The sequence below is a fragment of the Diadema antillarum genome, unplaced genomic scaffold, assembly GCF_040938485.1.
Source record: "Diadema antillarum isolate AM-2024a unplaced genomic scaffold, OU_Dant_1.0 seq00000386_RagTag, whole genome shotgun sequence".
NCBI lineage: Eukaryota > Metazoa > Echinodermata > Echinoidea > Diadematoida > Diadematidae > Diadema > Diadema antillarum.
The window spans coordinates 2852525-2865767 of record NW_027271384.1 but is presented as its reverse complement, the minus strand read 5'-3'; the positions used below and the strand labels follow the sequence as shown (position 1 = coordinate 2865767).

At 37.9% G+C, this 13243-nt stretch overlaps 1 protein-coding gene across 1 annotated transcript in view; it reads left to right on the top strand.

Moving 5' to 3' along the window:
* Window positions 1-13243, top strand: part of LOC139731918 (short transient receptor potential channel 4-like) — a 33710-nt gene that overhangs the window by 9291 nt on the left and 11176 nt on the right. The window contains exons 2-10 of the mRNA XM_071642794.1: window positions 2207-2476; window positions 3160-3275; window positions 5269-5382; window positions 5972-6178; window positions 7185-7274; window positions 8608-8724; window positions 10250-10437; window positions 11477-11622; window positions 12756-12895. Coding sequence (XP_071498895.1) covers window positions 2290-2476; window positions 3160-3275; window positions 5269-5382; window positions 5972-6178; window positions 7185-7274; window positions 8608-8724; window positions 10250-10437; window positions 11477-11622; window positions 12756-12895 — 1305 coding nt within the window. The 5' untranslated portion in view covers window positions 2207-2289. The remainder of the gene's footprint in view (window positions 1-2206; window positions 2477-3159; window positions 3276-5268; window positions 5383-5971; window positions 6179-7184; window positions 7275-8607; window positions 8725-10249; window positions 10438-11476; window positions 11623-12755; window positions 12896-13243) is intronic.

The following is a 13243-nucleotide window of genomic DNA, read 5'->3' as shown; positions in this document are numbered from 1 at the left end:
CCTCGTCTCGAATTGCGGGAGAGGTATGAAGCTATTAAAGAGTTCATCTCAACTTCCCGTAATGGCTTCTTTTTCGTCGTGATAATATGTATATATATATATATACATATATATATATATATATATATATATATATATGACCGTGCATCACAAAACGAACAAAAAAGTCGCACCCTTTGATTTTACGTGAGGACTCAAAAAAGGTGAAATGGGTCAACCAAGTCAATCTTGAGTTTTTCCTATTTTCTGAAAGAGCTATCCTTGTTTTACACTATTCTTAAGTTTGGGATCATAACATGAAAGGGAAAGTGTGTTTTCAGCAGTTTTTTTTCAACCCATTTTTGGGGGAGAATAGAATGATCAGGTATGTCTTAGAGTCCCCTTTTCATTTCTTGAAATCCTTTACACACTCTTCAGTTTCAAGTCTAATAACTTTTGAAAGAATAGCTCTACTGCTTTGAAAGTTGGCATTAATCATGGACAGAATGTGTTAATAGAACATGCTCAATTTCAGCTTAATCTAATAATTCCTTCATTGTTGTTGCTCCAGTGGTTTACATCCTGTGTTTTGTCCCTTTCATTGCACAGCTAGCACAGCTTGGTAGAGATGAGCCTCTTTTCTCATTTCAGACTTTCCAGAGTGTGTGCTTTCTTTCTAGTATTTAGATGGGTTAGGGGAGTCCATTTCTATCGAGTTATCCATCGTTTTAAAGCTTTAGAGTCTGCTGTTAAAGAATCTGCCCTCAACTAAAAATCCATATCTGGCGACTTTTTGTTGGCTTTGTGATGCAGGGTCATATATATATATATATATATATATATATATATATATATATATACATACATATATATATATATAAGTGTTGGAACAAGTTCACTTGGTTGACAGCAGGTTCATCGGTATATTATAGCAATAAAATACGAATGAACCTCCTGTCAACCGAGTGAACTTGTTCCAACACTTCTGTCTAAAGCTCTTCCTTTGAGGATATCGAGCACTCTTCATAGAAGGATAGAATCACCAAGTATATATATATATATATATATATATATATATATATATATATATATATATATATGTATATTGCTTTCAATGTAAATGTATTACTTTCCTACTCTCATTTTCTATCTCCCTGAATTAGTGTTTGGACTTCACTTTTTTGTTCTTATGATTACAGTTTGTACCTCGGTTAAAGGGGGGGGGGGTGTGTCTGTGTATCAAATACGTACATAGCGTTTGTCAGGTGCGTAAACCCATGCGTGTTTATTCAATTTCGTTTCTGTGTTGTTGAACAGAGAAAAAACAATTGGCTGAACTCAATCATACTTACTGCTTGCAGGCAAAAGAGTTTTTTTTTTTCTCTCTAACATTACTTAAGCCCGTAGATTACCGTCATTAATCTGTCCCTGACCAATGCACTTACCCACGTCAGTCACTTTGCCATTTTGTGATGAACTGCCACAGCGTCTGGATTCAGTCGATTATACTGACTGTAGATATGCGCGCAAAAGACGTCAAGGTCAATGTGATTATCTTTATGTTTTTTGGGACTCATGCACTTTAAGCGAGAGAGAGAGAGAAGGAGAAACTAAGAAACGGAGAGAGAGAGGGAGAGAGAGAGAGAGGGAGGGAGAGGGAGATGGGGGGGGGGGGGGAAGATGATGAGCAGCTAGCGAGGGAGAAAGATTGTCCCATTTGAAGCTTTTAACGCTCGTAGTGCTATCTTAGCAAGATGTGCTATAAAGAAGCTGGTTGTTCGTGGGTAACAATGTGACTGTTATATAGGTTATGAGGTGGAAATGATGATATTTGTACATGTAATGTAAACATAACCACGGATTCAAACGTGTGGTTTTATGAGCCGAAACGCCAGGCCTGCTGTATAATATACAGCAGACACACACAGTCAAAGGCATGTCTGTTTCTTTGTCTGTGCGTCCTTGAGAAACATCCATAAGAAAATGTTCATGGTGTTTGTGTATGCATGTGTGTGAGCACATACACACATTAATTCCACATCATTGACTGTGCTTAACGAACGACCTGATGTTTAAAAATAGATGAATCGAACTCCCGCTTTTATAGCGATATGTTTTATAACTGTTATATTTGGATTGTGTGTGTTTGTGTGTGTGTGTGACAAAAGCATTCAGAATCAGGCGCAGAAAGGCATGACGTTAATGATCGAACTCTTTTTCATTTCAGAGCGTCATTGAAGAAGCTCACCTGTCGAAGAATTGGCCAACGACTCCTTTTTTTTTGTAAGTTGAAAAGGGGGAAAAACAGAAATGGGTGAGGAGGACGAAGAGAACACGATGACCCCACAGGAGGCGTTTTCTCACGCCGCAGCGACGGGGGACGTAGCCGCCATTACATCGCTCCTTGCCTCTCGCTACAAAACTGGTCTTGACATCAACGCAAAGGATGAGGGGGGATACACCGCACTGTGTCGCGGCATATCAGAGGGATATCTCGGTGAGGGCGCTGTTGCAAACAGATAAAGCACACACACAAACAAACAAAACAAAATTGTTTGGGATTGCATCCCTCTGGATGAACGCTAAAGATACGAATGAAGAATTCGGCGTCTTCGGTTAAACTGATGTTGTGTATGAACAATTTCAAGTGAAAAAGTGTCAAAGTTAAAGTTTTGACGCTAGAATGGACGGTTGCACGTAAAGAGAGCAGCTATTCAGTAGAATACATCATTATATCAATTTATCTCGTCAATATACCTTACATACCTAATAACGTGGACTCCTACGATGAATATTGTTATACTGCCCGTGTGCAAACGATATAGCAGTAAAATTTGTTTGTTGATTCATTTTTGATGTATTCATACTGTTACTGTATTTCCTACATTTATCTTCGATTACTTTAATCATAAATATCCATTCGTCCATCTTCATATTTATACGTAGTAATGAACGTACATAATATGGTATGTATTAATCTATCTCCTTGACAGCGTTTCATGAAACATGTCCGGGCGTCACTGACAAATGTTTTAAGCTACTGAAATCCCTGCATCTGATTGGCTGAGAGACAATTTGTCACTGAAAATCACTGACAAAACACTGGATGAAACACCCCCATATCTACATTTAGTCTTTGTATGTCAACATAATTGTGTCAATGTGCATTTTTATACCCAGGCATCATTTATCCCTTGCTGGAAGCCAATGTAAGCATTGGTGACGCTATGTTGCGTGCTGTAGATGCCGACTTCCACGAAGCTGTTCGAGTCCTTCTCGAGTACGCCAATGACAGGGTAAGTGACGTACGAGCAGCACCAAGCTCGAATGCGCAGAATAGTGCGCATCAACATGACTGATCGTGTACACACACACACACACACACACACACTCGCGCACACACATGAGTATGCCCAGTACCTGTGATATCGCCATGGCAAAAATGAAGAGTGAAAATCACTGGCTAGTAAATTAGCGTTATTTCAGAGATTTGCTAAGCTATATAGATAACATTAGTTCTTAAAATACATTTTCAAAATCTTCTTTCATGTTGAAATTGTTCAACCTCGAAAAACATTTACAGCAGAAGTACATCCCACATACTGCCGTTTGATCAGTTCCATCTATTATCTCAGCAGAGTTTAAGCGCTATAAGGTTATAAGACGACTAGTTCTGATAAAGAAAAGAAAGTGTCATCTCTTTTCCTGGTCGTTTGCTTTAATTAAATCGTGTGACAAACAGAAATGACATAATTGACTAGTTGTTCAGGTTACGTCAGAATACACCAGAATAACTCCAGTAAAACAAAAACAACAACAACAAACAAGCAAAAAAGAAAACCAACCACAAACAAGCAGCTTCAATCTGGAAAATTTTGTTTGCAGAATGAGTTAACTCCATTCTTATTAATATATAACCTTAAAGGGATGGTACAGTATTGGTGGAGATGAGAATTGGGCTTTTAACTTTTTGCAAGATACCAAGATAACACTTTGTATGTGACCGTCCACCTCAAAACGAACATAAAGTCGCACACACTGAACTGAAAATAAGTGAAATGGGTCAACCTAGCCGAACTTGACTTTTTCATATTTTCTGAAAGAGCGGGTCTTCTTTTACTTTATGCTAAAATTTGGTATCATAAAACGGGCAGGAAAGTGTGTTTTTTAGCAGTTTATCTCGAACTTCTTTAGTAGAATAGTGTGATTAGGTGTGTCTTTAGAATCCCCTTTTCATTTCTGCAAAACCTTGTCCACACTCTTCACTTTCAACTCTAATAACCTTTGAAAGGATAGTGCTACTGCTTTGAAAGTTGACATTATTATGGACAGAATGTGTTAATGAGGCATGCTTATTTCAGTTTAATCTGATAATCCCTTCATTGTTGTTACTCTGGTGGTTTACTTCCTGTTTTTTGTCCCATTCATCGCACAGCCAGCCAGCACGGTTTGGTAAAGATTAAGTGCTTGAATAGACACGGTACTTCAGAGCCTCTTTTCTCAATTCACACTTTCCCTGAGTTTGTGCTTTCTTTCCAATATTTAGATAGGTTAGGAGAGTCCATTTGATTTGAATTATACATCATTTTAAAGCTTAAAGTCTGCTCTTTCAGAATATGGTCTTAACTAAAAATTCATGTCTGGCGACTTTTTGTATGTTTTGAGGTGCAGGGTCACATATAGTACAGAGCATACCATTTTAAGAGGAATTCAAAGTTTATTTGATGAAACTCGGGTTAGGAATTAATGCAACATCCAAAAACAAAGTAAAACAAAGCGATCGTAATAAAGTGTGGGTCCCACACTTTATTAGAATCGCTCTTTTTTTGGATATCTCAGCCATTTCAAAACCAATTTTCATCAAATAAACGTTGAGTTCTTCATAGAATTACATGCTCTTTCATATTTCATAAGAGGTTTTTCATTATCTCACCTAAAAATGTTAGAAATCTGAAATTAGGTCTCAACCAAAACTATACGATCCCTTTAATATGCATTGTTCTGTATCACACGTGAGGTATCACTGGAAGGTTTTAGTTTGCCCTGTCAATAATGGACCTACTTTGAAATATTTGAAAATGGTACTTGATCCGTTTTGAAATCAAACTGTTGATTTGATTGTACCAGTTGATGTTACCATTTAGTGTGTAACATTTTTATCACAATCAGCTGAGTAGGTAGAAAGTGTTTCCTGTACTAATGTGCAACGAAATGTGCTCCACGAGTGAATATTGCTTTGCTACTCTATTTTGTCTTTGTTAAAATTCTGTCCACCCTGCCTGTATGCAGCCTGAGAGTGAGAGACTTGAAATCATCGACTGTCACTGTGAGTCAAACGACATACATCCTGACGTCACTCCCATCATCCGTGCCGCACAGTTGAATAGCTTCGCCATCGTGAAGGTAAACAACCCACATGTTTAATGTGTCTTCCAATTTCTCTCTTTCCTCTCTCTGACTTATTATTTATATTATATAAAGGTGTGTATATATTATATACTTGTATATACATATGTATAAAGATATGTCTGTGAAAGTCTTCAGTAATCCAGGTAAAGTAGATCATTTTGATCATTTCAAAATTCCCCGACCCTGTTACGGGTCAACAACCAATTGCCGTCAAAGATCAGTCGGCCTGATGACGCGTCCCGGAGAGGACGTGAAACGTCGCGACTCCAAAATACAAGAAATTCCAGCTGCCTAGCTGATAGTTCAATTATGTCAAGAGTTATCTGCAAAAACAGATGTATTTACTTTTGTCAATTTGAGATATAATCCGCCGAAAAACAAATTAAAAGGATTTAAACATAAGATTATGTTATAATCTTGATAGTATCTTAAAAACTATTTCCTGTCATGTACCGAGTGCAGTATCAGTGAAAAGGTGTTAATTTCCTCTAATCGACGATGACGTTATTTTAAACAAGAATTGAAAACATGTACATGGCTGTTATTGGACTAACCTATTTCTTTTCACGTCCGGGAGTATTAGATGCTGCTGGAAGCCGACCTGACCATACCCGAGGTCAGTACCAACGCCTTCGAGTCGGGTGATGTGGACGATCTCCAACGATCTGTTGGCACGCTGGAGATCTACGGGGGGCTGGCGAGCGAGGCTTACGTGTGCCTGGCCAGTACCGACCCCATTGACCGGGCCTTCACGCTGTGCGGAACCATGCGGGCTGTTAGTGATATCGAGGTATAAAAAAAACAGACATTCTTGAAAGTCTAATCTCTATCATTGTCAACCTGTTCATGATCGTCTTAATGGCAATAATTCAGATGTTTGTCCAGAAAATGGTTAAAAGTTGTCGTGGTAGCGCCTTCGTCGTTTGACAAGATGTTTTGAATAATAAAGTATTTCTTGACCTGGCCTTCTTTAAAAAAAGCCTTATAACTGTTTTTCGCACAGACAGTGGTGAACAAAATGAGGGAAAGCCATACAAACTTTCGAAAGCATTTTACTCGCATCTCTGGTCATTACAATGTGGGAGGAGGCTACCAATAAAGATTCGTCTTTCTGGACCCTTTTGTGTAGAAGGCAAATCCTCAGTGCTCGTGGCAAAGGGTGATGATACATCATTTGTACATTGATAACAAAGATGATGACAATGATGATAATAATGATGATTTTGCTGTCATTTTATCGTTATATTCTAGGACAATCATTGTCGCTGTCACTTTTATTTTCCTTGATATAAGTAGTACTTGCAGTGCTACGAATCTCATCATGTAACATTCTGTGTGAAAATATTAAGGTGACATTCATTTATGAGAGCCCTATAACGTAGGGAGGAGACATCTTTAATAGTTCCCAAATGTCTTGTCTGTTTATTAGAAATTCGAATCTTTACAATGACAATGAAATACATTTGATTGCATTGGCCTGAATTGAACTTTCGAATCTTCCCCTTCTAGCTATAGATTTTGAGCTCGCTACGCAGTATATAAATACTATTCCGTCACAAATAAGAGCCCGGACAGACCGATTTGTAGAGGGCCCGTTGGCGTCGCTGCACTGCAGAAACTTAGTGAGCACTGCGCAATGATGCATACAAACCATGCAAACGGACTCACCTTATTACACTTTGTATCATCCCGTATCTAACAAGAGCAATGTGGAATCCTCATTACTTCCAAACAGGACCAACAAGGTAAATGCACTGCGTTTAATAACCTCACGGTTTTGTTTGTGTCCAAACCAGGTGGAGTTTAAAATGCGGTACCTGGAGTTGGCGGACAAAATGGAGAGACTCGCAGCCGATCTCGTCTCGTACGCACGAGACTCGGAGGAGGTAGGACGAGATTCATAGAAGCATATACACACACAAATTAACATAAACGTGCATACATTATTCACATCAATTTTATCATCACAGCGAGGTTCTACCAGGTTCGAATATAGTGTTCGATGCAAAGCAATAGAAATCATATCTTACTTGGTGAGTTCGTTACCGGCGAGCGACGCCCTGTTTATTCGCCTGAAAATTGCCGAAAAGCCTTAAACCGCCGGTAGCGGACTGATCAAGTGAAGTGTACTATTTTAGGTTTTTCAAATCTATATCATCGACACAACGTTTTTAGCCATTTGAACAAAGGGAAAAAATGCTTCTTGCGACATTTATGTACATTTATATCATAATTACTCTTTCTATGTAAAGAACATTAGATAACTATGTATTAAGCATTTCTTGCAATCATGACAGTGACTGAATGGAGGTCTAATCTAACGGTGAGCAGATATTCTCACAGCATGCAGTAATAACATCTTCAGGGAGATTTGCCTGTTCTACAACGAACAGCAAATAGAACAGATGGCGAACAAGTCTTGAATATCTATCATTGTTTGTAGCTACATTGCATAACATGTAATTGCACTTTCATTTCACTATTTACCATTGACTTTTTTTTTCTGACGGCAAGAAATATACTGTATGTTTCAAAGTGTATAACTCACTTGTGTCAGAGAGATAACCACTAAAGTTACAAGCGAGAAGTGGAGTGACGAACCAACAATGACCAAGAGACAATTACTAAATGTGCGATGCAAAAAGTCTCGTGTTAAATATGAAAAACCGAGATTGCGTTACATTTCTGGTGCTCATTTGTGGTGTTAAATCAACACTTCCTGAGGTCTCTTTAAAACATAAACTTCTTTTTTAAAGATAGATAATCATTTACTTTCTTCTTTTTGATTTTGAACTTCAATAGGACGAGCAGGAACTTTCCAAAAAAGATACTTGATTTTGGAAAAAAAAAAATGTTGAGATTACATTTACACCAGTGCAAAACCATTTGGTGTGGTCTCCTATTGTCACTGGACGGGCGTTATACCGTTGACATTAACGCCAGCAATATCAAATCAACACGATGTAGTGTCATTGTTGAATTAATACCAGCGCAGTGTCAAAGATATCACCAGCTACAGCGTCAAATTAACACCACAAGGTGTTAGGTGAACACTATACAACACCATCGCAGCATTCTTTCGACACCTGTCGGTGTGGTCCTCTAATCTAACTTGTCCGGTGTTAGATTTAACATCATGGGTATGAAATCTAACACGCATCTTTTTGCAATGTGGTAGTTAAATTTCCCTCCATTTTTTCCTTCCCTGTTCGCACTCAGATCACCACTGTCCTGACTTACCACGAAATCACGGGTGATGACGGCTCGGCCGAAGCACCGCGTCACCTGGGCACCCTACCCAAAGTAACCCGCGCTATTCAGTACGAGCAGAGACAGGTGAGGTTTGGGGTAATCATGTCCTTTGTACCACCACTACCACCACCACAAAATAAATAAGTAAATGAATAAATAGATAGATAGATAGATAGATAGATAGATAGATAGATAAGTAAATAAACAAATGAATAAATGAATAGATAAATTGATAGATAAATCAATAGATAGATAGACAGATAAATTAATAGATAGATAGCCAAATAAATGAATAAATGAATAAGTAAATAAATGAATGAATAAATAAATGAACAAATGAATAAATACATAAATAAATGAATAAATGCATAAATAAATGAATAAATACATAAATAAATGAGTAAATACATAAATAAATGAATAAATGCATAAATAAATGAATAAATACATAAATAAATGAATAAATACATAAATAAATGAATAAATACATAAATAAATGAATAAATGCATAAATAAAAAGGAGAGACAGCTGGGTGTAACGATTCCCTTCGTGGTCCTTTTACGTATACTTGAACTTAATTATAACTGTATGAGGTCAGTGGTATAAGGTATATCACTCATTGCATTTGAAATGTTTATAAAATAAGATGTTACATTACATCCGAAGAAATTGTTACCTCTGCAATGTTTACCGTCTTTGTACACTAATCATTCACGCTATATACAAAGCTGTGAATATGGGGTGATTAACAAGACATTAGTAACATGGTTTACAACATTTTGCACATGTGCCTTGAAGACATTAACAAGGGTTTTATCATACAAATACATTGGTACTGCTCCAAAAACGTTCAAATTGCTTGACTGCTTGCCAAAACTTTAGATCACTTCATCATTTCTGAGGCAGATTTGTACTTTTCCGAGCTTGTCGTGTCATAGGATAGAAGGTAACATTCCCAGGTGCTTTGGAGCTGCGGTTGTTTAACCTTTGGATTTAAACCTTTCCATGGTATTCAGGTCCTTGTCTTGTTTGATGATTATGGAAAACAAGTGGCTCACCGTATTAGCATGTCAGGGTTTTGCAATGGGGAATATTTCTGTATCTCTAATGATTTTTTTTAAGGGTTCAAGGCTTCCATCAGTGTACGCCTTGTGCTCATCACTTTTAGCAAATATACGGTGCTTTATGTACGTTGTATGTGTGTGTGTGTGTGTGTGTGTGTGTGTGTGTGTTTTTTAATCACTGAAAGTGAAGCATCAAATTTCTCCATAAACTAGAGGCCCTTAACGTTGATGGTGATCTGAAGCAGCCCGTTGAAAGACTAAACTAACTTGTTTTTAGTATAGCGATACAGACGATGTAGTTCCACACAAATGTCGAGCACATAATACACGCCAAAATGCCACGTGAATATCATATATATATATATATATATATATATATATATATATTGTATTTATATATATATATATATATATATATATATATATATATATATATATATATATTTCTAAACCTTTAGATGCCTTATTTTGAATATGCATACACATCTGTGTTCAATTCTCACGTAATGGTATCTTCTGGCTCCCGTTTCGCTGATCCCTCCAGTTCGTTGCGCATCCCAACACTCAGCAGGCCGTCTCCGCCCAGTTCTATCGCCACCTGTCCAACATGCGCGACATGCCCGCCATTCTGAACCTCCTAGCCTTCATTGGGATCATCCTAGCCTACCCCTTCCTCTCTCTCCTCTACAAGATGGGCGTGTCTCAGAAGATCCACCAGCTCGTCCGGACCCCGTGAGTGTACAACAGTTTAGTCTTCCCAATATCATCAAAGTGTCATCCGTTCTCATGAGGTAGAGAGGGAGCTCAAGAATTGCATTAAAAAAAAAGAAGGTAGTGTTTACCACTGGGAGCAGTGATTTAAGAAAAACAAATCGAGTATCACATTTGATGCATATGCGTTGGACAGTTGTATCACAAAACATCATACCATATTCAAATTTTGCTATGAAGCCTACGAGTAAAATGTGATTATAAGGAGATATCACTATTTTTCTCAATAAACCATAACTGTAGACGGTTTATTCTAGAAACAATCTTGTTATAACTATTGTTCACATTTTAAACATCTAACAATATTCAACATTGGTTATACTGACTAACAATTTTACATTAGTTGTTTCTATCCCTAACTCACATTTTAGAACTATTTTGAAGCACTAAAGCTGGGTTTTGTTTCAACTGCAAATGGTAGATTATACCTTAACACTTTGGACGACTGACGACGCCATCGCCTCACAACTTTTACATCGGCATTTCTTTTTTGACTGAATTTCCTGTTTGGTATATATGCATTGGAATAGTATATGCCAAATCATCTACACTGCTGTATTATTTAGCATAATTAAATGTGGATACAGAGGAGAAGAAGAAGGAGAAGAAAAAGAAAACGAAGAAAATACATGGAATAAACTGTCAATTAAATCGTATTACCTTGCTTCCCTGTACGTACAAAATGTCCTTCGCTTCAACGAACGTATAATGTGTTATGAAGGACATGGACATTTCAACCTCTGTAAAACTTAATAAAAATGGTTAATAGAATAATCTGTGTGCCTGCACAAATATTGTGGGCATGTATGTACGTACATATCTATGACGCTAATTGATGCGAGCTTTATGAATTAATTATGTTTCTGTGTTCTTGAGTGAGTGTGTGATTGTGTATGTGCGTAGGTATACTAGCCTGTGTGTATGTGAATGTGTTTGCCTCCAAGTCTGTCTATGATCTCTGAGGGCGCCCTTTTTACCTCGTCCCAAACGTCATTGTCAGGTACGTCAAATTTGTGATGCAAGTCGGCTCCGACCTTTCCCTCATCGTCCTCCTACCCCTGGTTGACCCCTCGTCCCACATGGGCGATAGGATGCTGTCCCCCGGTGACGCCGCCCTCAACCTTATCTTACTGCTCTTCGTCATAGGTGAGGTGCAGTTTCTTCTTTGCTCCCATTTGCGATCCACATTGATTCCTGTCCATGGGTATTAAAGTATGTAAAATTTGTGCACATTCGATTTTATATCGGCACAGAAAGGGTTGATAATCGTTGATAGTGGAGGAGGTGATAGTGGAGGAGGTGATGTGGTTCAGCGGTTAAGACCAGGGACTGTTGTAGCACGAGGTCCCTCACTGCTGGTCCGAGTCAACCAGATGCGATGGTTATGCACCCCTGCCCCTGGCAAGGCGTTGTAGTTTTAGTGGCCGAGTCTCGAGTCCCATGGGAAGTTAAGCCTCGGTGCCAATGTTATTTCTTTCTAATCGGTTAAGAAATCGATTCCAATGTCTCCGACAGCCATTGCAAAAGCGTTTTAAAGAAATGTTGAAAAGCAAATTAAGTTTTTGTTTATGTGAGACTGAGTTTTATCTACCTCTTTTGTCTTTCTTAGTGTTATGAAAATCTACGTTTTCAAATTTGTCTTAGTTTCCATCTAATCATTTCATTTTATACCGAATCTTCTCAAATCAGCAAACCTGCTTTTCAAATCGAGTGCAGTAATAATTTTGTCATACGCGTTCACTCAATGGAGTCCCAATAATTGTCTTATTTATTTATCTTTTCTAGGCCAGACTACCAAAGAATGCTTAAATGGAGCAAGAGCGGTTTTCAACTGAAAAATATTACTCTAAGGTCTTCCTTCAATTTCCTTTCACTTTGCTGAGTTCCGTTTATACAGTATTGGCAGCAATATTGCACTCAAAGCTGATTGCGGAAAAGTGCTATACTCAGTTATCCTATGTAAAACTGAAAATTTTGATAGTCGGACTCTTTCCTTGGTAAATAATGTTTTAGGACTGCAAATCATGGAAGGTATTGAAGAAAATTACAAAAAGTACAATAAAAAGTAATCTTCAGGACTGAAGGATGCATTATAAACAGAAGAAGAAAAGGAAGAAGAAGAAGAAGAAGAAGAAGAAGAAGAGCAGAGAAAGCAGAAACCGAAAGCAAAAGCATAAAAACAGATACGAAACAAGATAAAAAGAATAGGATGTGGAGGTACAACGAGAACAAGGAAGGTACAGATCGTGAAAATCATCTTGTCGTGCTTTTTGTCGCAGGGCTTGGTTGGAGACAGGTGTATTTGCTCTACATGAAGGGCGTGAAAAAGGTGATGGGTTCTTTCTCCAACTCCCGAGACGTGCTGATCACCATTCTCCTCATGGCGTACTTCGGGTTGACCGCGGCGAGCCTGATAATGGTGAGCTCATCTATACTATGGACAGTTATTCCTGACCTTGGTGGTCACTTAATCCTTACCGTGCATGCGGGGATTAGTTCAGTGATATATCATCATTGTAAACTACTCTTCTAAAAGCTCTTCCATTTTCATATCTATTCTGACTTTTTTTCAAAAGTAAACATTGATATATTTGATACTACCGTTTGAAGACATTTGTTCAGACGTATCACTAGCAGAATTACAAATTCCACACAATAAATAGCGTTGTTTACTCCAATACCGTTCAATCCCGAAAAGAGAGAAATCAGAATACAAAAGAAAACATTCATCAAACATAGATTAACTAAGTTAGCATGTATTGTGATT